At 57.2% G+C, this 23,413-nt stretch overlaps 1 protein-coding gene across 1 annotated transcript; it reads right to left on the minus strand.

The window, feature by feature from the left end:
- Positions 1-3,333: 3,333 nt before the first annotated feature.
- Positions 3,334-18,853, minus strand: FAIM2 (Fas apoptotic inhibitory molecule 2). The gene is made up of 12 exons (XM_062628358.1): positions 18,638-18,853; positions 17,045-17,225; positions 14,224-14,327; positions 14,046-14,110; positions 13,591-13,644; positions 10,545-10,595; positions 9,978-10,017; positions 9,459-9,496; positions 8,362-8,449; positions 7,659-7,754; positions 4,960-5,013; positions 3,334-3,521 (listed from the first exon to the last, which is right to left on the minus strand). The coding sequence occupies exons 1-12, from the start codon at positions 18,650-18,652 to the stop codon at positions 3,372-3,374; spliced, it is 936 nt and encodes a 311-aa protein (XP_062484342.1). The 5' UTR covers positions 18,653-18,853; the 3' UTR covers positions 3,334-3,371.
- Between the last annotated feature and the right edge of the window lie 4,560 nt (positions 18,854-23,413).

Genomic DNA, 23,413 nt, shown 5'->3' on the forward strand with positions numbered 1-23,413 from the left:
AGAAGAGGGCTCAGGACGCATGCATGGAGGGGCAGGAGCCACCCCCATTGGAGTGGCTTGAGCTGGAGCAGGTTCCATGCAAGCTTTTCCCACACCAGAGCACAAAGCCAGGACGAAGCAGCAGCGAAATCCCTCCACAGCAGAAGGAAAGAGCCAGAGCTCCAGAGATCAGCTCCGTGTTCTCCTCCCCAGGGCCAGGCTGAGGGGTCCCAGCACACAGATGGGGGCTGCAGGGCTCTGGGCTGCGTTGTCCTCCAGAGGAGGAGCTTTGGGACCGTGTCAGAGGCAGAACTCATCACATGGCTCCATTCTCCCTCCTCGAGAGCTGGAAAGCAGAAATACCCAAAGGTCTTCTGCTGTGAGCACACGGCGGCCACAATCTGCTATTCCAGAGGTGCCTGCGTGGGTCTGAGCCAGGAAATTCCCACTTCCAACTCCTATTCCATCAGCTTTTTGGTGCTTCCCATGCTGCCCCCTCTCCCAGTTCTGCCTGCTCAGAAATCCAGTGTGTGTCTTTCTCTGCAGAGATCAGTGCCTCATGAAATCAATGCAATGCAATGCCAAATCAGTGCAATGCAATGCCAAATCAGTGCAATCCCATTCAAATTCAGTGCAATGCAATGCCAAATCAGTGCAATGCAATGCCAAATCAGTGCAATGCAATGCCAAATCAGTGCAATCCCATTCAAATTCAGTGCAATGCAATGCCAAATCAGTGCAATGCCAAATCAATGCAATGCAATGCCAAATCAGTGCAATGCCATTCAAAATCAGTGCAATCCCATTCAAATTCAGTGCAATGCAATGCCAAATCAGTGCAATGCAATGCCAAATCAGTGCAATGCCAAATCAGTGCAATCCCATTCAAATTCAGTGCAATGCAATGCCAAATCAGTGCAATGCAATGCCAAATCAGTGCAATGCAATGTCAAATCAGTGCAATGCCAAATCAATGCAATGCCAAATCAGTGCAATGCAATGCCAAATCAGTGCAATGCCATTCAAAATCAGTGCAATCCCATTCAAATTCAGTGCAATCCCATTCAAATTCAGTGCAATCCCATTCAAAATCAGTGCAATGCCATTCAAAATCAGTGCAATGCAATGCCAAATCAGTGCAATGCAATGCCAAATCAGTGCAATGCCATTCAAAATCAGTGCAATCCCATTCAAATTCAGTGCAATCCCATTCAAAATCAGTGCCATGCCATTCAAAATCAGTGCAATGCAATGCCAAATCAGCGCAATGCAATGCAAAATCAGTGCAATGCAAAGAAAAATCAGTGCAATGCAATGTCAGATCAGTGCAATGCAATGCCAAATCAGTGCAATGCAAAGAAAAATCAGTGCAATGCGAAATCAATGCAATGCAATGCCAAATCAGTGCAAAGCAATGCAAAAATCAGTGCAATGCAAAATCAGTGCAATGCCATTCAAAATCAGTGCAAAGTGATGCAAAATCAATGCAATGCCATTCAAAATCAGTGCAGTGCAATGCAAAATCAGTGCAATGCTATGCAAAAATCAGTGCAATGCCATTCAAAATCAACGCAATGCAAAATCAGTGCAATGCCAAATCAATGCAGTGCCATTCAAAATCAATGAAATGCAATGCAAAATCAATGCAATGCCATTCAAAACCAGTGCAATGCAATGCAAACTCAGTGCAATGCAATGCAAAAATCAGTGCAATGCCAGTCAAAATCAATGCCATGCCAAATCAGTGCAATGCCATGCCAAATCAGTGCAATGCCAGTCAAAATCAGTGCAATGCAAAATCAGTGCAATGCCATTCAAAATCAATGCAACACCAAATCAGTGCAATGCAACGCCAAATCAGTGCAATGCAACGCCAACTCAGTGCAATGCCAAATCAACGCCATGTAATGCCAAGTCAGTGCAATGCAACGCCGAATCAGCGCACTGCAATGCAAAGGAGTCTCCTTTCTCCCTCAAACCACTTGGGATTTGGGTTCCTTGGTGCTCTGGGGAGGAAGCCACAGGGGAAGGTGTCTCCTGTGCCTCCCCTCCCCTGCATGAGCAGGGCCACGGGGGTGAAGCAGCTCCCTGCATGCAGTAACTTTCCGGTGCCCAGAGCACGTGTGGCCGCAGGATCCAACATGTGAAGGGGAGCAGCCGGGGCAGGGGAACGTGCGGGATGGAGCGTTGGGGCTCAGCCCGTCCCCCAGCGCGCTGGAGGCAGCTCCGTGACGCACTTGCCATTCCCGGGGCGATGGGAGATAGGGCTCCTATCAGCAGCAGGGATCGCGTCTCGAACGGGAGCGAGAGGCTGCTTATCTGCAGGGTTAGACATTAGCCAGCTGAGCCCCCAAAGAGGGGAATGCGAGCAAGGGCAAGGTGGAAAGTTACCACCAGTGTCCTCGCTGACATCCCTGCCTGGGATAGGAGACCTGGGAAAGGGCCAGGGCAGGAGGGAGAGGCATCCGTGGGGTTTGGTTTGGGGCAGCAGGAATTCACCTCGGTCTGGGGGGTTGTGACCGTTTAAGCGCATTGATCTCACGCTACCAAGGTGGGTCGGGAAGGGTCAGATCCTTATGGGGGGTGTCAGGATGTGGCCTCTCGTTCCCCGCATTGGGATCTGCGGGCTGTGAACATCAGCTTCTCCCATCGCTGCCAATAATCCTCCCATGGGATCCCACCTCTCCCAGGTTCCTCTGGGGGGACTGACATCCCTGTTCCATTGAGTGCGAGGCAAATCCACACCGCTTAACATCCCCTCATCCCACCCGGGGAAGGAAGGACAGAGCAGTCCCAGCCCCACAGCAAAGGACACACAAGAATTCCTTCTTTGGGGAATGAGGGATGTCCCCAAAGAGACCGCACGTCCTGAGCAGCAGGTTCCCTTGTGCCTGGGGGACTGCTTGCTGGGGCATCCATAGGTGATCCCATGCTCTGCATTCCTCAAAGCAGGCACTATCAGGAATCTGATGCAGGAGAGAAAGGATTCACCAAGCCCTTCCCCTTCGTTCAGCTGCTTTTCCTAGCAAAATTCCCTGCTCCTTAATGCTCCATTCCCTTTGCAGAGCTTCTCTGCAGCCCCAGAGGTGCAGGACTCAGACATAGCCCCTGTGGAGAAGAAGATCATGGTCTCATGCCTCTGGTCTGGCTCAAGCTCAGGAGGATGGAGGGAGCAGAAGACACAGAACACTTAAGCCCCGCTTTGCTTTCTGGCTCACAAAGACCTAACAGCATATGTACAAGTGGCAGGGGCACCGCAGGGGCTTTGCTCAGCTGCACGGATGGAGCTGGGGCCACAAAGGGTGGATTTGGTTTCGTTCGGTTGCATTTAACCCCTTCTGCTTAGGATCAAACGCTCGCATCTTGGCAGCCGAGGCGCTGCTTGGCTGCGCTCACTCCTGGCTGGAGCCAAAGAACTGGAGGAAGAAGGAGAAGATGTAGATGATGTCCAGGTAGATGTTGAGGGCTCCGAAGATGTATTCCTCGGGGCTGAGCGAGTACCGGCGGTTCCCCATCAGCATCTGGGTATCGAATGCCAGGAACTGGGAGGAGAAGGGGGAAGAAAGGCAGCGTGGTTACAAGGTTTGGCACAGGGAGGTGAGAGCACAGAGGACTTCCCCCAGGGGAAAACGCAGCCACCTCTTACAGGCTGCAGGTGCAGTTTAAAGGCTCCGGACAAGGCACTGAACAAGCTGCGACTTTCCCCTTCCTTCGTTTCTTAACACTCGAAGCCAGAGCCCAATTGTCCCTTCAGACCCTCTCCTTCACGCTTCACCCATCCCAAACGTGGCCCAGGATGGGCTCCGGAATGGTCCTCCCTGTTCCTATGACTTGTTATCCTCGCCTTCCTCACTTCAGAAGCTGCCACACAATGAGGTGGCCTGGCCCCAACACAGCACCACCAGGACAATCAGAGCACGGAACCCCACATCCCAAGGGGATTTAACACCAACCAAGTCCTTGGCACACTGAAACCAGCACAGTGGGAACAGGGGCTCAAAGCCTCGCACCTCGTGGCATCGCTTCAAGCCCAGCATCTTCTCCCATCTCCCCTTCGGAACACCTCGGCAGAGCTCTCCATGGCCTGGGGTCAAGCGGCACCTCTGCCCTCCCCAGCCATAAATCACAACTGCTCTCTCCAGACACCATCAGCCTGGGCTGAAGGTTCCTTGCCAGGTTCTGACTGAAGTTTATGGGGTAATTAGGTGATGTTGAGCCCACTTGTACTTTATGGAGCAGTCCCAGGCCGTGAATCACGGCAGGAGCAGCCGAGCTCCCTTGCCATGACTTTTATAGCTAATAAATGCAATTGCTCAACTGCTCTTATTCACCACGTGCCCAGTGGGCACCGCCTTGGAGCCCAAGGCAGCCTCCTCCTGACCCCCCCCGCCTCCCCACCTCCAGGTAACACCGAGCATCTTCCCAGACACCTCCCATGGCTGCCTGCGAGCACGGCACTGCCGGGACTTGCTCTGGGAAGACACAGGAGGGAGCAACGGGGAGCGATGAGGAGCAATGGAGCCTGTTCAGTGTTCCTTGAAGGAGCTGCCTGGCTTCAGGGCTTTCCCTGCCTGCAGTGAACCTGAAACCCAAACCACGGCCTCCCGCTGCCTTCCTGCTGCTCCAGCTCATCCCCAGTCCTTGCCTTGCTCCCGCTGCACGGCCTCCAATGGATGCTGCATCCAGCATCCCGGCTCCCACTGCTTGGTCCCGGCTTTCCCCTCTCCTTTTTTACCCTGGCTCTGTGGTGTTCCCTGCTCTTCACACCTTGCGTTGCGCACGGAGCATGGGCTTGCCCATGGCACCACGCTCTGCACCGCGCGCCGTCACGTACACCAGCACCTCGGCATGGGGCTGAGGTCACTGCAATTACTCCTGAGCGCTGCAATCCCAACCCTTCCCTCTTCCCCTTGCAGGCTAACAGCACGCCATCCTGCTGCTTCCCCTGCCAGCGCATTCCGGGGAGCAGCACCCACTTACCATAGTGAAGATAATGGCACCGAGCAGAGCGTAGATCGCATGGAGCCAAGGGACCTAGAGGCAAGGAATCCATCAGTCAGTGCCTGAGGGGGGGGGGAACCACTCCATGAGGATGTGTGCAGGGGAGGGCTGGGTTCTAACGGGGAGGATCCAAGGGAGGGAAAGGGCTCTGGTACCCCGAATGGACTCGCATCACTTGCACGCTCCCTACAGTGGATGCTCCCATGGCAAAGCACACGTCACTGTGCCTCAGTTTCCCCTCTCACTACGGTCTTGGTGTCCATTCAGGTTTCCCACATGTCCCTATGGGAAACTCCTGGTGCTATCCTGATGGAAACGCCTTCTGCGGCAGCTCCCCAGGGTGCCCGTTACCCCGACAAGGCTGATCCCATCGGGAGCAACACGGAACGCTTGCAAGAGCCAGAGCCAGCTTCAAGGTCCGGCAGGGAAGGCACCGGGATGAGGAGCACGGCTCCCGCTGCGGCACACAGCGGCGCTGATGGAGGAGGAGCTGATTCAACCCCAGCTCGCACCCTGCTCCTCAGAGACAAGCTCATTACAGCCCTGCCCCGAGCTATGCTTATCTTGACACCGCAAGATAAAGAGCAGTTGTCTCAGCAGCTTAATGGCTGGGAGCTGCTGCACCCGCACGTTTGTGCAGGGTGAGAGGTGCATCTCCAACAGAGGCAACCAGAACCCGAGCTCCCCAGCCTGGATAAACCCAGGTCCTTTGTGCAGGGTGAGAGGTGCATCTCCAACAGAGACAACCAGAACCCGAGCTCCCCAGCCTGGATAAACCCAGGTCCTTTGTGCAGAGTGAGAGGTGCATCTCCAACAGAGACAACCAGAACCCGAGCTCCCCAGCCTGGATAAACCCAGGTCCTTTGTGCAGAGTGAGAGGTGCATCTCCAACAGAGACAACCAGAACCCGAGCTCCCCAGCCTGGATAAACCCAGGTCCTTTGCACAGGGTGAGAGGTGCATCTCTAACCAAGACAACCAGAACCCAAGCTCCTCAGCCTGGATAAACCCAGGTCCTTTGCGCAGGGTGAGAGGTGCATCTCCAACAGAGACAACCAGAACCTGAGCTCCTCAGCCTGGATAAACCCAGGTCCTTTGCACAGGGTGAGAGGTGCATCTCTAATCAAGACAACCAGAACCCGAGCTCCTCAGCCTGGATAAACCCAGGTCCTTTGCGCAGGGTGAGAGGTGCATCTCCAACAGAGACAACCAGAACCCGAGCTCCCCAGCCTGGATAAACCCAGGTCCTTTGTGCAGGGTGAGAGGTGCATCTCTAACCAAGACAACCAGAACCTGAGCTCCGCAGCCTGGATAAACCCAGGTCCTTTGTGCAGGGTGAGAGGTGCATCTCCAACAGAGACAACCAGAACCCGAGCTCCTCAGCCTGGATAAACCCAGGTCCTTTGTGCAGGGTGAGAGGTGCATCTCCAACAGAGACAACCAGAACCCGAGCTCCTCAGCCTGGATAAACCCAGGTCCTTTGTGCAGGGTGAGAGGTGCATCTCTAACCAAGACAACCAGAACCCGAGCTCCTCAGCCTGGATAAACCCAGGTCCTTTGCACAGGGTGAGAGGTGCATCTCTAACCAAGACAACCAGAACCCAAGCTCCTCAGCCTGGATAAACCCAGGTCCTTTGCACAGGGTGAGAGGTGCATCTCTAACCAAGACAACCAGAACCTGAGCTCCCCAGCTTGGACAAACCCAGGTCCTTTGTGCAGGGTGAGAGGTGCATCTCTAACCAAGACAACCAGAACCCGAGCTCCCCAGCCTGGATAAACCCAGGTCCTTTGCGCAGGGTGAGAGGTGCATCTCTAACCAAGACAACCAGAACCCGAGCTCCCCAGCCCGGATAAACCCAGGTCCATCAGCAGAGTGACCGCAGGGGCAAGCACCAGGGAGTGCCTGTGCAGGTCTGGTCCTTAAAGCGTGACTCAGGTGCCTGGACAAAGCCAAGTGAGAGGGCAGGGATTTGGAGGTGATTGAAAGGCTGCTTGTGATGGAGGCTGGCGGTGACTGGTGGTGGCTGCACAGCCCCACACACCTTCCTTCTTTCACCGCCGTCTCCAGGTGACAGCTCACACAACGGGATGCTCCCGGATGGAGACCAGACACCCCATCCTGGCACGGCAAAGCCTCTTTCAGGTGTGGTCACAACCAGCTCCCAATGCAACGCAATGGGGTCACAAGCACAGCCAATGCCAGCACTGACCGGAAGGAAGGGGATGGACCCATGTAAGAGCAGTGGGAAGAGCATTAAGGGGGTCACTCTTCACCAGGACCAGTCATCACCCTCAGAGCTGCTCATCCATGAGCTTGTGTGGGGTGAACACAGCCAGGTGTGGACAGAGAGAAGGACACCCCACAGCTCTTGTCCTGCCCTGAATGCAGAGCAAGAGCCCTCCATGGGGCAGGGCAATGCTTTAACGTGCTCATTGCACTGCTGTTAGTGGAGGGGAAACTGAGGCACTGGGATGGGATGTGCCATGGGGTCACTACACAGCTCCAGGACAGAAACCCCAGCCCAGGGCTGTCCTACAACCTGACAACAACCGCCTGTTCCTTCTGCACTGGGACCCCCCTCTCCATCCAGGCTCTGCTTTAGGCAGCTCAGCTCCAGCCTCGCACCAGGATGGTGGCACTGGGAGGGGGGGAGATGGAGGGCAGAGCTCGTTACTCACATATTGGTAGGGCAGTATCACGGCCAGGATAATGCCACCGAAGAAGAGGACCATGAGCATCACGAAGAGCACCCCCTGGTAGGAGGTGAAGTCAAACTGCGGGGGTGAAGAGCAGCACGTTAGAGAGGGGCAGAGAGATGAAATGGGGCAGTTGAGGGGACCCCTGCCCCCCTCCAGGGCCATAGGGAGGGATCTCCAGCAGCAAATCCCTCCTGTTTCACCTGCACCTACGGCCTAACACCAGCCTGGAGGAGAGAAGCTGCGTGGAGAGCTCAGTGGCTGAAGGGGGCTACAAGGATGCTGGAGAGGGACCTGCAGCAGGGGCTGGAGTGATGGGACAAGGGGTGATGGGGTGGGTGGCTTGGAACTGGATGATCTTGAGGTCCCTTCAACCCAAGCCATGCTGTGATTCTATGGCACACAGAGCCAAACGCTTTCCATACCCCTTTTACTGCCACGGGCAAGGGCTCAGCACTCATCCCTTAGCTCACCCCAGAAGCCCATCATACACCTTCTGTACCCCACAGCCTAACCCCCCCATTCCAGCCCCACCTATACCCTGGCACATCCCTCACCCCTCACACTCCATAACCTCCACTTTCCACCCCAGCATCCCTCAGGTTGCTCCCGTATCCGGATCCCGACAGACCCCAGCACTGTGTGAGCTGCTGCTTCCCCCAGGGGCTGAGCAGCACAGCCTCACCTTGGTCTGGAAGCTGAAGACCACAACGGACAGACACACCAGGGCTGTGATCCCCAGGCACAGGAGGACGGACTTGGTGTTGTAGTAACTGCCGGATCAACAGGGACGTGGGCAAGGAGGGGTTACAACAGCAGCGCAGCAGAGATGTGCAAGGAAAGGGAATCCCAGGGGCACAAAGAGCACTGGCAGGGTCAACGTCCCCCCTTTAGTGTATGAAGGGATGAGCAGGGAACACCACAAAGAGAGCAGCGGGGTTTTCCTCCTGCTTTAAACAAGGAGGGTGGGCAGGGGGGCACGTCTGGAGCTCCGGAGCAGCAGGGATGGGGACGGGCTGTAAGCAGCTCCCTGTGCATGGACAGATGGAGAAAGGGGAGGATTCACACGGGGAGGGAATGAAAACAGGATGGCAAATATCACTGCAGCCCAATGGGAAAGCTGCAACCACCGTTACGCTTGGAAAAGGAGGGATTTGAATGGGGAGAGGCTTTTGGAGCTGGTCTGAGCGCCCGAGCACTGGTTTGGGTGCTCAGCCCTAGGAAAAGGCAGCCTCCATCACCCTCGTGGTGTGCTTCGCAAGCAGCATCGCTGGCACTTTCCCCCCTCGCTGCTGATGCTGTTGCTCTCTTTGTTCCAGCACGGATCCATCACCACCCCCTGGCTCATCTGCTGCATCACCGGGGCCCCACGTGAGCCGGGGCTGAGCCTGGCCCTGTTGTACCAGGGACAACGGCAGGCACAAGGGAGCAAGGGGGCAGGAGCCCCGAATGTGCTGGAAAAGGCCCCCGTGTGCCACTGCAGCCCCATGTGCTCGAGTGGGAAAGGGGAGACCCCAGGGAACGTGGTGGCCTAGAGCCCATCCACGCAGGGTCTGCCTTGTCCTGGCTCTGCAGGGTTCAGCACAGCCGGAGCTGCGTGTGCCTCAGCTGTGACAGGGAAGGGGATGCCACCGCAGGGCTTGGCTTTAAGATCATTCCCAATAGGGAAGCTCAGGCTTTGGAAGAGCTCCAGGCAGCAGCACCCCATCTATTTCAGGCAGAGGGAAGTCTTTTGGGCAGGGCACAGGGCTGGAAGCATCCAGAGACCTGGGCTCAACCTACCTGGAGAGCATCCCAGTGAGATAGGCCATGGAGAGGGTCTGGGAGGGGAAAAGAACCACGTTACTGCTGCATTCTGGTCCCAGGGAGAGGCACGCAACAGAGGAGACGTTGCAGGTACAGAGATAAGGGCAGCGAAACCTCACACCCGCTCCAGAGGAGCAGTTTTCACGCAGTTCCTAATCCTGGGGTGATTGATGTCCATGGGGCAGGTTAAAATGAGGGCAGGCCACCTCCTCCATCCCTCCTTCCCAGGGTAATGGTTGGACTTGATCGTCTTAAAGGGCTTTTCCAACCCAGGTGATTCTATGATTCTACCCCTCTTGTACAGGATGCCAGCACCTACCCCACTTCCCAGCACTGGACAGCCCAGCTCAATCCCAGCTCCTGAGCCCAAGCGCAGGGCAAGGAGGGGATGAAATTCCTGCTGCTTTCTGCAGGAATCCATACGGATCGGCTCTCCCGCTTGGAGCCAGACTGGGGGCGAGGGCAGGGCAGATGTGGTCCACGCGTGCTACTTACAAAGATGCTCAAGAGGATGAGATTCCATGGGAAGTACCTCCTGCAAGGGAAGGAGCTGGTCAGAGGAGCAGGGGTGGCACAACAGAAGGGGCTGGGGCAGGGGTGGTGCGAGGGGACAGTCATCCTGGTGGGGATCAGAGTGGGTTTGGGGCGCTCCTAGACCAAGAGACCATCACATCCCCGTGATAAGGGATGTCCTCGTGATAAGGGATGTCCCCGTGATAAGGGATGTCCCCGTGATAAGGGATGCCCCCGTGATAACGGATGCCCCCGTGATAAGGGATGCCCCCGTGATAAGTGCCCTGCTCCATGGAGAGCAAAGAGCATCCTCTGCAGTAGGATGCAGAGGATTCAATGAGCATTCAGAGCCCCCCAGTGATGCAATCTAAGTTGAGCTCTTCATGCCCTGCTGCAGCATCCCATGACTGCATCAGGCTGGAAACACAGCTCCCACCTCCGCCACTACAGCGGGACCAGGTCAGCCTGACCCTGACACTGCTGGGGATGCTTGAAACAAGAGGGAAACCCATCCTTCGCTGTATGAAAGCCAAAAGGAAAAGGTTTTACCTGGGCCCGGAGCAGCAAGCGAGGATCAAGTAGGTCACAAAGAAAACAGCGCTGCAAAGAGGAGGCAAAGAGGAGCTTAGGGAGGCAAAGCCAAGCGAGGAGCGTTAATGCAGGAGAGGAGTCTCCAGGTAAGCGTCAGGGCTTTGCTGCGCTGTTTGGATTGCAAACACCGTGGCTGATGTGGCGTGGGAATCAAGTCGGTTATTACCTGTCACTGCAGGTGCTTCTGCAGCGCTGCAAAAGGCAGTCCCAAGGTGGGACCAACACAAACACCTCTGAATGGGCTTAGAGCGCTTCAGGTCCAGGGCAGGTGGAGCACCCAAGGTGTTCTCCTTGACACCTCATCAGTGCAGGCACTTCCTGGCTTGGGGGCATCAAGGCTGAGCCAAGATTCCCAGGGCTGATGAGAGCCACTTGCTAAGGGCTGTGTTAGGGGAGCTGGTCCCACGTTACTGCACCAGTGCTCAAGGAGGGGCTCAAAAGGAGAAGGGTTCACTGAGGTCAGGGGGTGTTTGAGCACAGGACCCCCCCCTGTGCTGGGCTGCACCCCCAGAGCAGGAGCAGCAGCTCAGGGAGGGGATCCTGCCCCTCTGCTCCCCTCTGTGAGATCCCACTTGCAGCACTGAGAAGGACTTGGAGGTGGTGGAGCAAGGCCAGAGGAGGCCATGAGGATGCTCAGGGGCTGGAGCAGCTCCCATAGGAGCCAGGCTGAGAACACTGGGGCTGGAGCAGAGAAGCTGCGTGGGGAGCTCAGAGCAGCTTCCAGTGCCTGAAGGGGGGTACAAGGATGCTGGAGAGGGACCTGCATCAGGGACTGGAGCGATGGGACAGGGGGTGATGGGTTCAGAGTGGAACAGGGGGAGTTCAGGTTGGAGATGAGGAAGTTCTTCCCTGTGAGGGTGCTGGGGCGCTGGGATGGGTTGAATGGAGAAGGTTTGGATGCTCCATCCCTTGCAGTGTCCAGGGCCAGGTTGGAGCACCCTGCTCTAGTGGAAGGTGCCCCTGCCCGTGGCAGCAGGGGTTGGAGCTGGAGGAGCTTTAAGCTCCCTTCATCCCGACTCTGGCAGCTCACAGACCCCAGCCTCACTCCCCCAGGGCACAGGGGGTTATTCCTCTCTCAGGAGGAGCGCACGGGCGATGCTCTCCCTGCTCCCGGTGTTTTTCCACAGGTTTATGGCACGGGGGGGGGGAACCTGCTTTGAGCCAGCGCCCGGAGGGGGAAGCAGGTTCCGGGTGTGCCGATGGCTGCTCGATAGCCACTGGCTCCGCTCTGACCCAGGGAGGTGAGGGCAAACCCCATGGGCCGTGGTAAAGGCAGCAGAGATAAAGCTGAGCGCTGCTCTCCCACTGGGAAACCAGGAAAGCTGGAGCGGACGCGGCTGAGGGGTGGAAGGAAAGCACACAGGGAGCAAGGAGAGCCCCTGTGGTTGGGCACCCCCAGGGCAAGCCCTGTGGCATCTCCTCTTGCTGGATTCCATCGGCCCAGGAGGAGAACACAACACCCACTTTAGTGTCAGAGGTGTCCATAGGGTTGGGATCTTTGTGCATGAGGGAGATGCAGCCCCGGGATGGAGACACGGGTGGAGGGCAGGGTCGTCTCACTGTGAGGTGCAGGGACAGACTAAAGTCCCTCAGTACAGAGCCTGGCCCAAGACAAGTTTGCTCCTTACTTGCAGCACTGGGTGCGGTGCTGGGGTCCTCAGCATAAGGACATGGAGGTGGTGGAGCAAGGCCAGAGGAGGCCGTGAGGATGCTCAGGGGCTGGAGCAGCTCCCATATGAAGCCAGGCTGAGAACATTGGGGCTGGAGCAGAGAAGCTGCGTGGGGAGCTCAGAGCAGCTTCCAATGCCTGAAGGGGGGGTACAGGGATGCTGGAGAGGGACCTGCATCAGGGACTGGAGCGATGGGACAGGGGGTGATGGGTTCAGAGTGGAACAGGGGGAGTTCAGGTTGGAGATGAGGAAGTTCTTCCCTGTGAGGGTGCTGGGGCGCTGGGATGGGTTGAATGGAGAAGGTTTGGATGCTCCATGCTGGCAGTGTTCAAGCCAGGTTGGACACAGGGGCTTGGAGCACCCTGTGGAAGGGGTCCCTGCCCATGGCAGGACATTGGAACTGGATGAGCTTTAAGGTCCCTTCATCCCAACCCATTCCATGGTCATGATCCTATGATTCTCTTGAAATACAGGAAGAGGCAAGAGATGAACTCAAAGGTGGAAGCGGAGCTCAGTCTGGTCTCCCTACAGGGTAACCCTGCTTCTCCCACCTAGCAAGTGGCCAAGGAGGAGCACACTGTTTCCCTTGAGGGCAAAGAGGCGTGCTGGAGCCTGCTCCCTTCCATTGCTGCCATCCTGGGTCTCTTCTCAGTTATGTAAGTGGTGTCTCATCTCCAGCTCTGGACACGCTTTATGCTTTGGGTGTGAACGCATTCAACCAAGCTCAGGCGATCCCATCCCTGATGCTTCCTGAGCAGCAGCAGCAGCAGCAGCAGCAGCAGCACAAGAGGCACCCAGGAAACCAGCCCAATGCCCACAGGCCAGCACCACCTCCGAGCTGAGCACCGGAACCACGCTTGACTCGGGAATAGCATCCTAAAGGGAACGGCTCCGCGATGAGACCCAATCCCACTCAAACACAGCCTGATGCCTCCGGACGCACACGCAGCCCCCTTCGCTGCCTGCACCCTCCTTCACTTCTCATGTACACCAAGGCGTGTGATGTAAAACCAGGCAATCTCCTTGCTTTCAAAGGGATAATCCCCAAATGAAGCCTCCAGGGTCTCAGAGCTGGGTTTCTGCCCCAGTTTGCTCTGCGGGAACCCCTCCCCTTCCTTTCTGGAAGCGTTTGGAGCAGCATCTCCCATGGCTCGCCCTCATTTCAGGGGGATTTTCCTCTCCTCGCCTCCGTTATCCATGAACCTCCCCAGCTCCCCCCCTTGCACACACACATCGGAGCAATTCTTCACATGCAAGACACATCCCCATCACCGCAGCCCCCTCCAGAGCCGTTTGGAGCACACGTGGCCGTAGGAGAAGGCAGAGATACTCACTAGGAAGCCCAGTACCAGGCAGAGTGGGTCTGGATGTACCCCTTGACGGGCTCGCTGCAAGACAAGAGGGAACGGGTGCTGAGCAGGAAGCATCAGGAAAGCCAAGCCCTGCACCGGGTGCTGCTGAATTCAAGCTGGGATCACACACACCGGGGGGGGGGGATGTGTATCCTGCAGGCAACGTGAGCCAAGGGGGGGATCTGCTCCTGCAGTGGGGGGTAACCCCATCCCCAAGCCCATCTGTGAGAGCTCCCCTAAGGAAGAGCCCAGCACTCGAGGCCTTTTGGCTGGGGAGAGCACCCAGGATACGCAGGACATAGGGAAAAGACCTCTTGGGGTCCCCCAGGTTTGGTTTCCCATTGGAACACACATGGCAAAGCCTCCAGACCCCCCCCCCGCCCCAGGCAATGAGGAGCAGGTCACACACACAGGACAGAGCACCCCAAGAGACCTACCAGAAGGTGAAGAAAGCCACGATAACCACAGTGACCAAGAGCTGGACCATCAGGATGGCGTAGACCTGCAATGAGAGGAAGCCCACGGGTGACCCACGGGCTCTCTGCTTCCCAGGCAGCCGGGTCCCTTCTGGTGGCCTGCTTCCATAGGGAGAAAAGTGGGATTCCAGCCCCTTACCTTCCGGATGAAGACCCTGCGCACGCTCCTGTCATCCCAGCTGAAGGTGGTGAGCATCTCCGTGTCCCCTGGGTACCCACCGCTGCCATAGCTGGGGCTCGTGCCTGGAGCAGAAGCCAGAGAGGTCAGGTCCCAGCTCCCAGCTCCCTCCCCAGCTGCAATAACGTGGCCCCAGGGAGTGCTTGGGAACCCCCACGTTCTTTGCTGGGATACCCCTGCTCCCACCTCATCCCCGCATCCCATTAGCACCATCGCTAGGGAAACCACGCTGTGCACGGTGAGGATGCGAGGGTTAACTCCTGCCTCTGGTGACACCGGATCTCCAGTGGGAATTCGAGAGCTCCTCTGGGATCCTTGCTCAGCTTGCACTGAATGTGAAAGCATCTCCCAGCGGAGCTGTGACTCAGCACCTCCCATGCTGAGGATTCCCTCCCTGCTGGCGCTCAGGCTCTGCCTGCATCTTGGGCCCTCACCTCAAGGAGCAGCTCCTTCCAACTGGCTTCTCCATCAGATCCATCCCTAAGGTCCCAGTTCCATGCAGGGAGCCAGTTAACAGCGAGCCCAAACAAGGGGGAAACAACACCAGTGACTGCCTGGGCCCGGATCATCACCCCACACAACCCTATCGTGCCCTGCAATACAAGCTCCTGTTGCTGGAGGTGCCCTGCAGGTGGGGGGCAAGGAGAAAGGCTGGACCACGGAGCATCACTTTGCCTGAAGGGAGGTGGAAGGAAACCCTGGGAAAGCTCTGCTGCTGGCTGAAGGCAGCAGTGAGGATGCTGCAGGGCAGGGGCTGCAAGAGAGACCCAAAGCAGCAGCTTCTCCCTGCTCAGATCAGAGGCTCAAATGAAATGAATTGGCCTTTTCCATCTGCTGAACCTCAGACTCAAGAAACCCTAAAGCAAACACAGAGTCCTCCTTGGCTCAGTGCATCATCCCCCTGTGCTATTTGCTTCTCCTGCAAACATCCCCTTCAGTGTTAGCAGTGTTCTCCCTGCCTGGGTTCCTATAGAACACAGGCTTAAGCGAGTGCACCAGCTCCAAGTTCATGTTTGACAGATGCCTCCCCTCCTTCCCAAAGCTCTGTGATGCTCCCATCCTCCAGGCAGGAGGAGGAAGGACCCCCTCAGCCTCGGGATGCAGGCTGCAGGCACCAGGAAACCCAAGGTCTTTGCTCAGTGATGCTCCCATCCTCCAGGCAGGAGGAGGAAGGACCCCCTCAGCCTCGGGATGCAGGCTGCAGGCACCAGGAAACCCAAGGTCTTTGCTCTGGTTTGGCCGTCCAAGTTGGTTGCTCTCATTGCAAAAGCCTCATCATGCAGCAGGAAACAAAGCCCTTGTGCTCTTCATGTGCTTAATCCACCTCTTGTGCCTCCTTCTATGCCCCAGTGGAGATGAATCTCAGGCAGTGCACCCTCCCTTCATCACTGTGAGAGCTGTCACCACCACGCAGGGCTGAGAGCACCCCAGGGCCACATCCCCACGACACCTCAGTGCCTCCTTTGTCAGAGCCATCAAGGCATCTAAACACCGTATTAGACACCTAAGTGCCTCGGAGGAATGGAGGCTGCCCTCCTCCCATCACCTCCCATCCGGGGCCACAGCCAAGGCAGCAACGCAGCGTGCCCTGAGCTCCCAAAGCACACACCAGTTCTTTCCAGTTGCTCCCAGTCCCATACAAGCTGTCAGACACAGCCCCACGGCTTGCGTCCCTGCGGGCCCGGGCACAGGGGCTTGTAGCATGGCCGAGGAAAGGGGGGAAGAACATGGAATCAGAGGAGAACCCCAGCAGGGATCAGGGAATCCTGGCAGGCTTGTCAGGGAGGGCACAAGAGGTGACACATCACCTAAACAGGCCCCTGGGGTGAGCCCGGATCCCAGCATCCTTAACCCATTTGGGCTTTGCCCATCCTAACCCATCAGTAAGGAAGACCCAGAGCGTTGCTGGAGCAAGCTGGGAGGTTTCTTATCCCCCTCTTTCTGCCTCCTGACAGCAAACAGGGATGAGAAGCCTGTGAAACCACCAGTGGACAAGCGCACATCCCTCAGAGGGGTCTCGCTCGCTCTGTCCCCTTCCCTAAGCATCTCCATCCGCACTGGATGGAACAGGCAGGCAAAGCACAGATGAGGAAGAGGATGGAGCAGGGATACTGGACTCAAGCGGTGTTAAACCCAGGCCCTCTAGCTCAAGCTGTGCTGACCAAGCACTCGGCCACCCCACCACCCCTTGCCGGCCGTGGCTCCTGCATCATCCCATTGGAGCTACCCAACCCTTCCCCTGCACAGGGCACAGGGGAGCCTTTGTCCCCGTGTCGCGACCAAGCAGGAGCTGCTGAGAGCACCCAGGGAAGAAAAGCTGTTTGTTTGCTGAGGAACCGGCCTCACACTGGAGCAATTGAGCCCTCGAGTGGAGCTGCTTCAGCCTCGGAGCAGCCGGGCATCACCGATGGAGCGCGCTGATCCTGCCAGCTCAGCGGCTGCTCTCAAAGCCGGGATGGAGCAAGAGATGGAGAGGAGGGGGGGGAGAGCTGCTGCCTGCAGAGCCAGGAGTGTGGCTCCAAGCCCTGGGAGCAGGCTGGGAGAGGGGATTATTCCCATCCCAGCACTGGGAAGGAGCGCGGAGCGCTGGAGCTCAGTCCCACCTCAGTGTGGTCTTGTGGCTGGATGAAACTACCTGTAGATAGAGCCGTACATGGCTTATAGCTGCAGCTCGAGGGTGAGCTCTACCATGGACCAGCCCAGGCACCCTGCATCCCCGCATCCCCTCTTCTCTACAACGGGGATTCTCTGCACCCCCGAGTACAGACACACAGGGACTTACTGGGGTCCACGTAAGCCCAGCTGGGGTGCAACGGGACTGAGGGAGGAGGAGGGTAAGCACCCGCCTTCATCCCTTCTCCCGCTGTCGCCTCTTCATAGCTCGGAGGTGCTGGTGGAGCCGAGGCATTTTCCTTCTTCTCCCCCTGCCCCTCGGAGCTGGGGGGTTTGTTATTCACTGAGAGCTGCACAGGAGGAAAAAGGGGGGGTCAGAGCATCAAACCAGCACAGGAACCGCCCTGCAATGGGGACCCAATGGGGCATGGATGGAGATCTGGGGGCCCTCCACTGGAAGGACCCTCAGCAACTCAATGGACCCATCCTGCATCCCTAGGATGGAGCAGCTTAAAGTGTGATTGAGGGAAGAGATGGGGAGAAGAGGGGACATGTTAAAGGGGATGGAAAATACAAGCCCCCAGCTCTGAGGCAGACACAGCCTTGCCCTGGGTCCTCTTGGTGCCTCCAGCTCGTGTGTGATGCTGGGAAACATCCAGAGAATTCTCTGCTTTTCAGCCTCCTTCTGTCCCAATCTCCCCTTTAGTTGCTGGGTAGAACCCCCTGAACTCCTCCATCTCCACTCACAGCCCCCAGCAACTGCCCTGGTTTGGTGCCCTCAGCGTCTCCTTCCGGAGGTGCAGCTGAGGGACCTTGGCACCCCTCAGACCATGTAACCCAAGCAAAGAGCATCCTCAAGGCTACCTGAGAACCTGCTTCTCCTTGGCAGCGCTACCCCTTTCACCTTCGAGATCTTTGTCAGACCTGAGCCTGTTTTCCACCCTTGCTGCCAAAGGGGGTGCCAGCTCAGTGTCAGCATCCCCATGGATCACAGGGATGTGGGGTTGGAACCAGAAGAAGCCCCAAATGAAGGCGGCAGACTGACCAGCACTGCAACAGGGGGCACAGTGCCTGTAAGAAGGGATTAAACCAAAGGTGTGCCAGGCACAGGGATATGCATCAGGAGAAGCTCCGATTGCATGGGGATAACGGTGCCACTTGTCTGCCAGCCCATAGGAACCATCCTCACCCCATCCTTCATTACATACCCTTGTGTACAGGGTGGACAGCATCATACAAGACCCCCCCGGCCCGGAGGTACCCAAGCAGATGCAGGAGGGATGGTGCGGCTGCATCCAAGCAGCCTCCAGCCACCGTTGCCAAGGCAACGATGCACTGTGCTGGATGCACACACACACACACACACACACGCCCTCCCTTGGGTTCAGAGCATGGGTGAACCCCAAAACCAGAGCTCCCTGGACCAGGGATGAGGTGCTGAGGGCAAGTGCTCAGTGCTGGCTGCGGGGTGGGGGGGCACGGGTGGGAAACACGAGCACCCCATGAGCCCCCTGACATCGGGATGGGTGAACGGCCACAGGTCCAGCAGCGGGAGCTGAGCTGCACACGCAGCACCAGGACAAGCAGCCCCCGGCCCCATAACAACACAGCCACCCCCGGCCATGGCACCGAGCTGGGCTCTGGTCCCCAGCTCCCCTCCCCACAGTGGTTTTATCCCTTTACCCCCTCCCTTCAACCCGTTTTCCCCCTCTCAACACGCAAGCAGGACCCATCCATCACCCAGCGCTGGCCTCCCACCTACCTTCCCCTGGGTCATGGCTCCTCACTTGGTGATGCTGCGGGAGCAGCAAAAGGGCCGGGGCTGAGCTGGAGCCTCCTCGTCGGGTCCCTTCCACCCCTCTCCGGGGATGTCTCGGGGCTGCTGCAGCCGCCGCAGCCTCCGCAGCCTGCGCTGATGCCTTCCCCTTCTAGCAACATCCACGGAGGGAGGGACTGTACCATTCCCAGCCGGCAGCACAGGGGAAGCCGGGAGAGAAAGGGCGAAAACGGGAGCGAGCGGCCGGCAGGAGCCAGGCGGAGGATGCAGGGACACAGCGTGGGAAGCAGCAGGACAGGGGATGCTGGACTCGGGGCTGGGAGGGCAAAAGGGAAGGAGATGGGAAGGATGCTTGGCTGCAGCATCCCTGTGCTGCTGCATGGGCTGGGCACAGGACATGGGTTGTCCTGGTGGGGGGGGGGGGGGCTGGAGGCTCCTGTGGGGCAGGAGAAAGGCCTGAGCTCGACTCCGTAACATGAGAGCAGGAGGGAGAAAGTGCACAAAGCACTGGATCCCTTCCCAGGCTTTGCATGGAGGGGGATAGAGAGGATAAGGCTCATTTGCCCCGTATGCCTTGGCCTCTCTGGAGTGGTGCAGCCACAACTGGGGGGCATAAGGAGGGTTTGGAGGGGTCCCAGAGCACCCAGCAGACCAGAAGCACCATGAAGGCCTGCACTGAAGCAGCCTTATCAGTTCAAGCCCATGAAGGCTAAAGGGGGAGCCCAACATCCAGCCCAGAGCATCTCCAAAGGAAGAAGCACAACGTGAATGAGGCTTTGCCTCCCATGACAGGGTCTAGGGCAGGGAGATGGAGACATCTCCTCTTGCACCACAGGCAGCAGGCAGGAGGGGGAAAAACCTCTCTTTACACAGTGACCTGCTTCATATGGGCCAAAAACCTGCCCAGGACAGAGGAAGAGACAGTACAAACACAGCACACCCTCTACCCAAACACATGAAGAGACAGGCTCATGATGGATGAGAGCTGTCAGCAGAGCCTTGCGCTGGGTTCCCACCAAGGAAAGCACAGTTCTGGGACCACACTCAGGCTGGGAGCTGTGCCCCTGTATCCCAGCTCTCCATATCCTCCCTCTGCTCCTGCCCTAGCCCCTCCAAGTCCTGTAGGGCTTGCCATGCCATAAACATCACACCTCAAGTGAGCTTCCCAGGTCTACAATACAGGTACAAGAATTAAATCAGCTTATCTGCTCACTCGCATCAGTTCAAGCCCGTGCAGAAGGGGCTAAAGGGACCATGAGCATCATGAACCCCCAGCACTGAAGCAGTGTTATCAATTCAAGCCCATACAGTAGGGGCTAAAGGGACCATGAGCATCATGAAGCCCCTGCAGAGACCACAAGCATCATGAAGCCCCTGCACTGAAGCAGTGCTATCAACTCAAGCCCATGCAGAAGGGGCTGAAGGGACCATGAGCATCATGAAGCCCCAGCACTGAAGCAGTGTTATCACCTCAAGCCCATGCAGAAGGGGCTGAAGGGACCATGAGCATCATGAAGCCCCTGCACTGAAGCAGTGTTATCAATTCAAGCCCATACAGTAGGGGCTAAAGGGACCATGAGCATCATGAAGCCCCAGCACTGAAGCAGTGCTATCACCTCAAGCCCATGTAGAAGGGGCTGAAGGGACCATGAGCATCACGAAGCCCCTGCACTGCAGAATGAAAAAGGGCCTGGCTGCACTTCAGGCTCCCTAAGAAGAGCCTGCAAGGCACAGGGGTTGAAAAGCCCGTCCCCACGCTCAGCTCCCGCAGAGCAGAGGCAATGGATGGGTTAAGAGGGAAGCATGAGCTGGAAATGAAAGAATGCAGCCAGGCAATGCAGAGCTGGCGGCGGCAGAGCCCAGCCCCAGCCATTCAAGTGCACAGGGGCTGCAAATACTTGTCAGGGTTATTCAGAACCAGTGAAGGGAACCACAAGGAGCCTCAAGGGCTGAGCAGAGGCGTCAAACTGGGCAGGTCCCCAGCCAGGGACAGAAACTGAAGGCAAGGAAGCTGGGCTGGGCTCCTGGTGCCCCTTCAAGCACCGCATGAGCAGAGGGCTCAAGGGCTTGGGAAGTGAAACTGCAGCTGACACAAGGCATTCGGGTGAGAGGAGGCACCCATGGCCTTAACTCATCGCCTGCAGCCTGTGAAGAGGGGCTGAAGGGACCACGAGCATCGTGAGGCCCCAGCACTGAAGCAGCGTTTATCAGTTCAAGCCCATGAAGGAGGCTAAAGGGGGAGCCCAGCATCCAGCCCTGAGCATCTCCAAGGGAAGAAGAGCAAAGGGAAGGCAGGTTCTTTGGTGGGACAATGCAGGACCCCACGTGCTCCATCCCCAGGTGAAGATGCAGCAAAGAGCTAAAATGCTGGGTCTGGAAGAGGAAAAACCCTCAGCAAAGAGGAGCAGGTGGCATTGCCTACCACAACACAGCCCCCTCCACCACGCTGGGGTCCACAAGGCCCATTCCCACCCCAGGGGCTCTCAAACAAACCCAACACCAACAGGGAATGTTCCCAGGAGAAACCATCGTGGAAGATGAGCTGGGAGAGCCTGGGGGCTGCAAGGGGCTTGGGGTGAGGCTCAGCTCTGCCATGGAGGAGACAAGGATGCTGCTGCCCAGCTGATAGCACTGAAGAGCAGAACCCTTCAGGCCATGCAGGGAGCATCCTTCTCCATCAAAGAAGCTGCTCCAAGCCTGGTTCTTTGCTTCCCTGTTTGAGCTGGAAGCTCTTAAATGCCAAGAATGTAACGAAACCATAGAATCACAGCGTGGTTTGGGTTGAACAGACCTTAAAGCTCACCCAGTTCCTCCCCTCTGGCAGGTTAAAGCCATTCCCCCTTGGCCTGTCCCTACATCCCTTGTCCAAAGCCCCCCTCCAGGTTTCCTGTAGCCCCTTTAGGCACTGGAGCTGCTCTAAGGTCTCCCCTTAACGATGATGGCATCACCTGGCAGATGCAATGGGAGGATGCAAGAGGAGAGCCCGGGCTGCGATGGTGGCACACAACAACCATCCAGCATCCCCCTTCCCTCTCCCTGCCTGTCCCCGTGGTCCAGCTCAGCGCCGGGCTGCAGCAGCCCCATCCTCCTGCACGCAACCACCTTCAATCCCCTGCAAAGCCAATGGTGGAAACCTCTTTGAAGGCTGCGCCCTGCCAAATCCAGCGGGGATTTCACAGGGATTAAAGCAACTTTGCTGAACACTCAATCACATCAAAACCGAGGTAAAGGAAACCCGATGGGATAATTAAGGGATCTGCTGCATCGACAGACACGGTGGCACACCCAGGAGCCCTCTGTAAAGCTGCTTTCCTGCAGCCCCAGGGGGATGTCCTGTGTCTCCCCCACCCCGCGCTGGCACCCAATGCTCTGCCATGGGCTCCAAATCCAAACCCCATGTGAAAAGGGAGGAATTCACCCCAGGCTCTGAGGCTGCTGAGTTATCCATGGATTATTCACGGCAAATCCTGCAACCAGGCCTGGTCCCTGGGCTGGAGATTCAGATGAAAGCTGCGAACATCAGGGTGCGCATGAGGAGGTGTTGAGGATAAAACCGCCCTTATTCCATGGGCATTCCAAGCCCAACCCTCATCTCCATCCTGCCAGCAGCCCCAGGTGGGGTCGGAAAGGACCTTAACGCTCCTCCAGTTCCAAGCCCTTACCATGCAATATGGGGAGCTGGACAAGGCAGAACCATTTGGGGTGGGATGCTCTTAGTGGCCTCTGCAGCGTTAGTCTCTAGCTCAAGCCTTGCGAGCCAACACTGTTGCCCCAGCTAAAACCACCCCAAAGCAAACCCCAAGCTTCCATCACCCCCTTTAGACCCTCAGTGCTCCATTGCCTGAAGAAGTTCCTGCAACCTGTACCCAACTGAGCTCTCTTTAAGCCTCAGAAAGGCCTTTTAACCAGCGAGGGCTCAAACCCCAGTGGTGGGCAGATGTTGGGGACCATTGAATGAGTCTCTCGAGCTCTTTGCCCATGTGTGGGGCTGAGATAGCGCCAAGATTTGGGTTCTTGGAGGAATTCGCCTTGCTTTGGCTCAGGGACTCCGGAGCTGTGATTTTGATGGATGTCAAGGAGCAGGGTCCCAGCGCTGGGGTTTAACCCTAACCAGAAGCAAAACGCGGGATGCCCACGGAACCCATGGGGGAGCAAGCACCCCACACGTGTCTGCTCCAACCAGGCGAGCAGCTCAACGCGGCCAGGAGGCTCTGCCCAGGATTAGGCTGCTCAGGAGCGCGTTGCCCTCGTCGCTGCCAGAAGAACGGGTTCTCAGCCCCGGTGTGCGCATGGGGTGCTGTGAAACGAGAGGAATTGCATAAGTATGCAAACCTGCCCCACAGGGATGGGGCGGGGAATGGGGGGGGGGGCATAGAACAGGTTTCGGTGACACTTGGAGTGACACCTTCATGCCACTGTGCAGCTGCTTCTTTAAGCTCTTAGGGAGGAACTTGATGCAAGGCAAGGCAAGGATGCGCACAGGAATGTGAAGAATCCTTGTGAGCCTCCCCCTAAGAAGGGAGCCTGGTGCTGCTGCTGCTGCTGCAGCCAACACTGGCACCCAGACTGTCAGCATAGGATGGTTAGGGATGGAAAGGACCTTGAGATCATCTCAGGTCTACATAAGATGGAGAGAAAGAGCTTCCCTGTGCGTGTGCTGTGCTGCATCCCCAGAGCAGGAGCAGCAGGTCACAGAGGGGATCCTGCCCCTCTGCTCTGCTCCCATGAGACCCCTCTTGCAGCACTGTGTGCAGTGCTGGG

Source organism: Pezoporus occidentalis, unplaced genomic scaffold (genome assembly GCF_034315485.1).
Source record: "Pezoporus occidentalis ecotype Australia unplaced genomic scaffold, CSIRO_AGI_Poc_V1 ctg314, whole genome shotgun sequence".
Classification (NCBI taxonomy): Eukaryota; Metazoa; Chordata; class Aves; order Psittaciformes; family Psittacidae; genus Pezoporus; species Pezoporus occidentalis.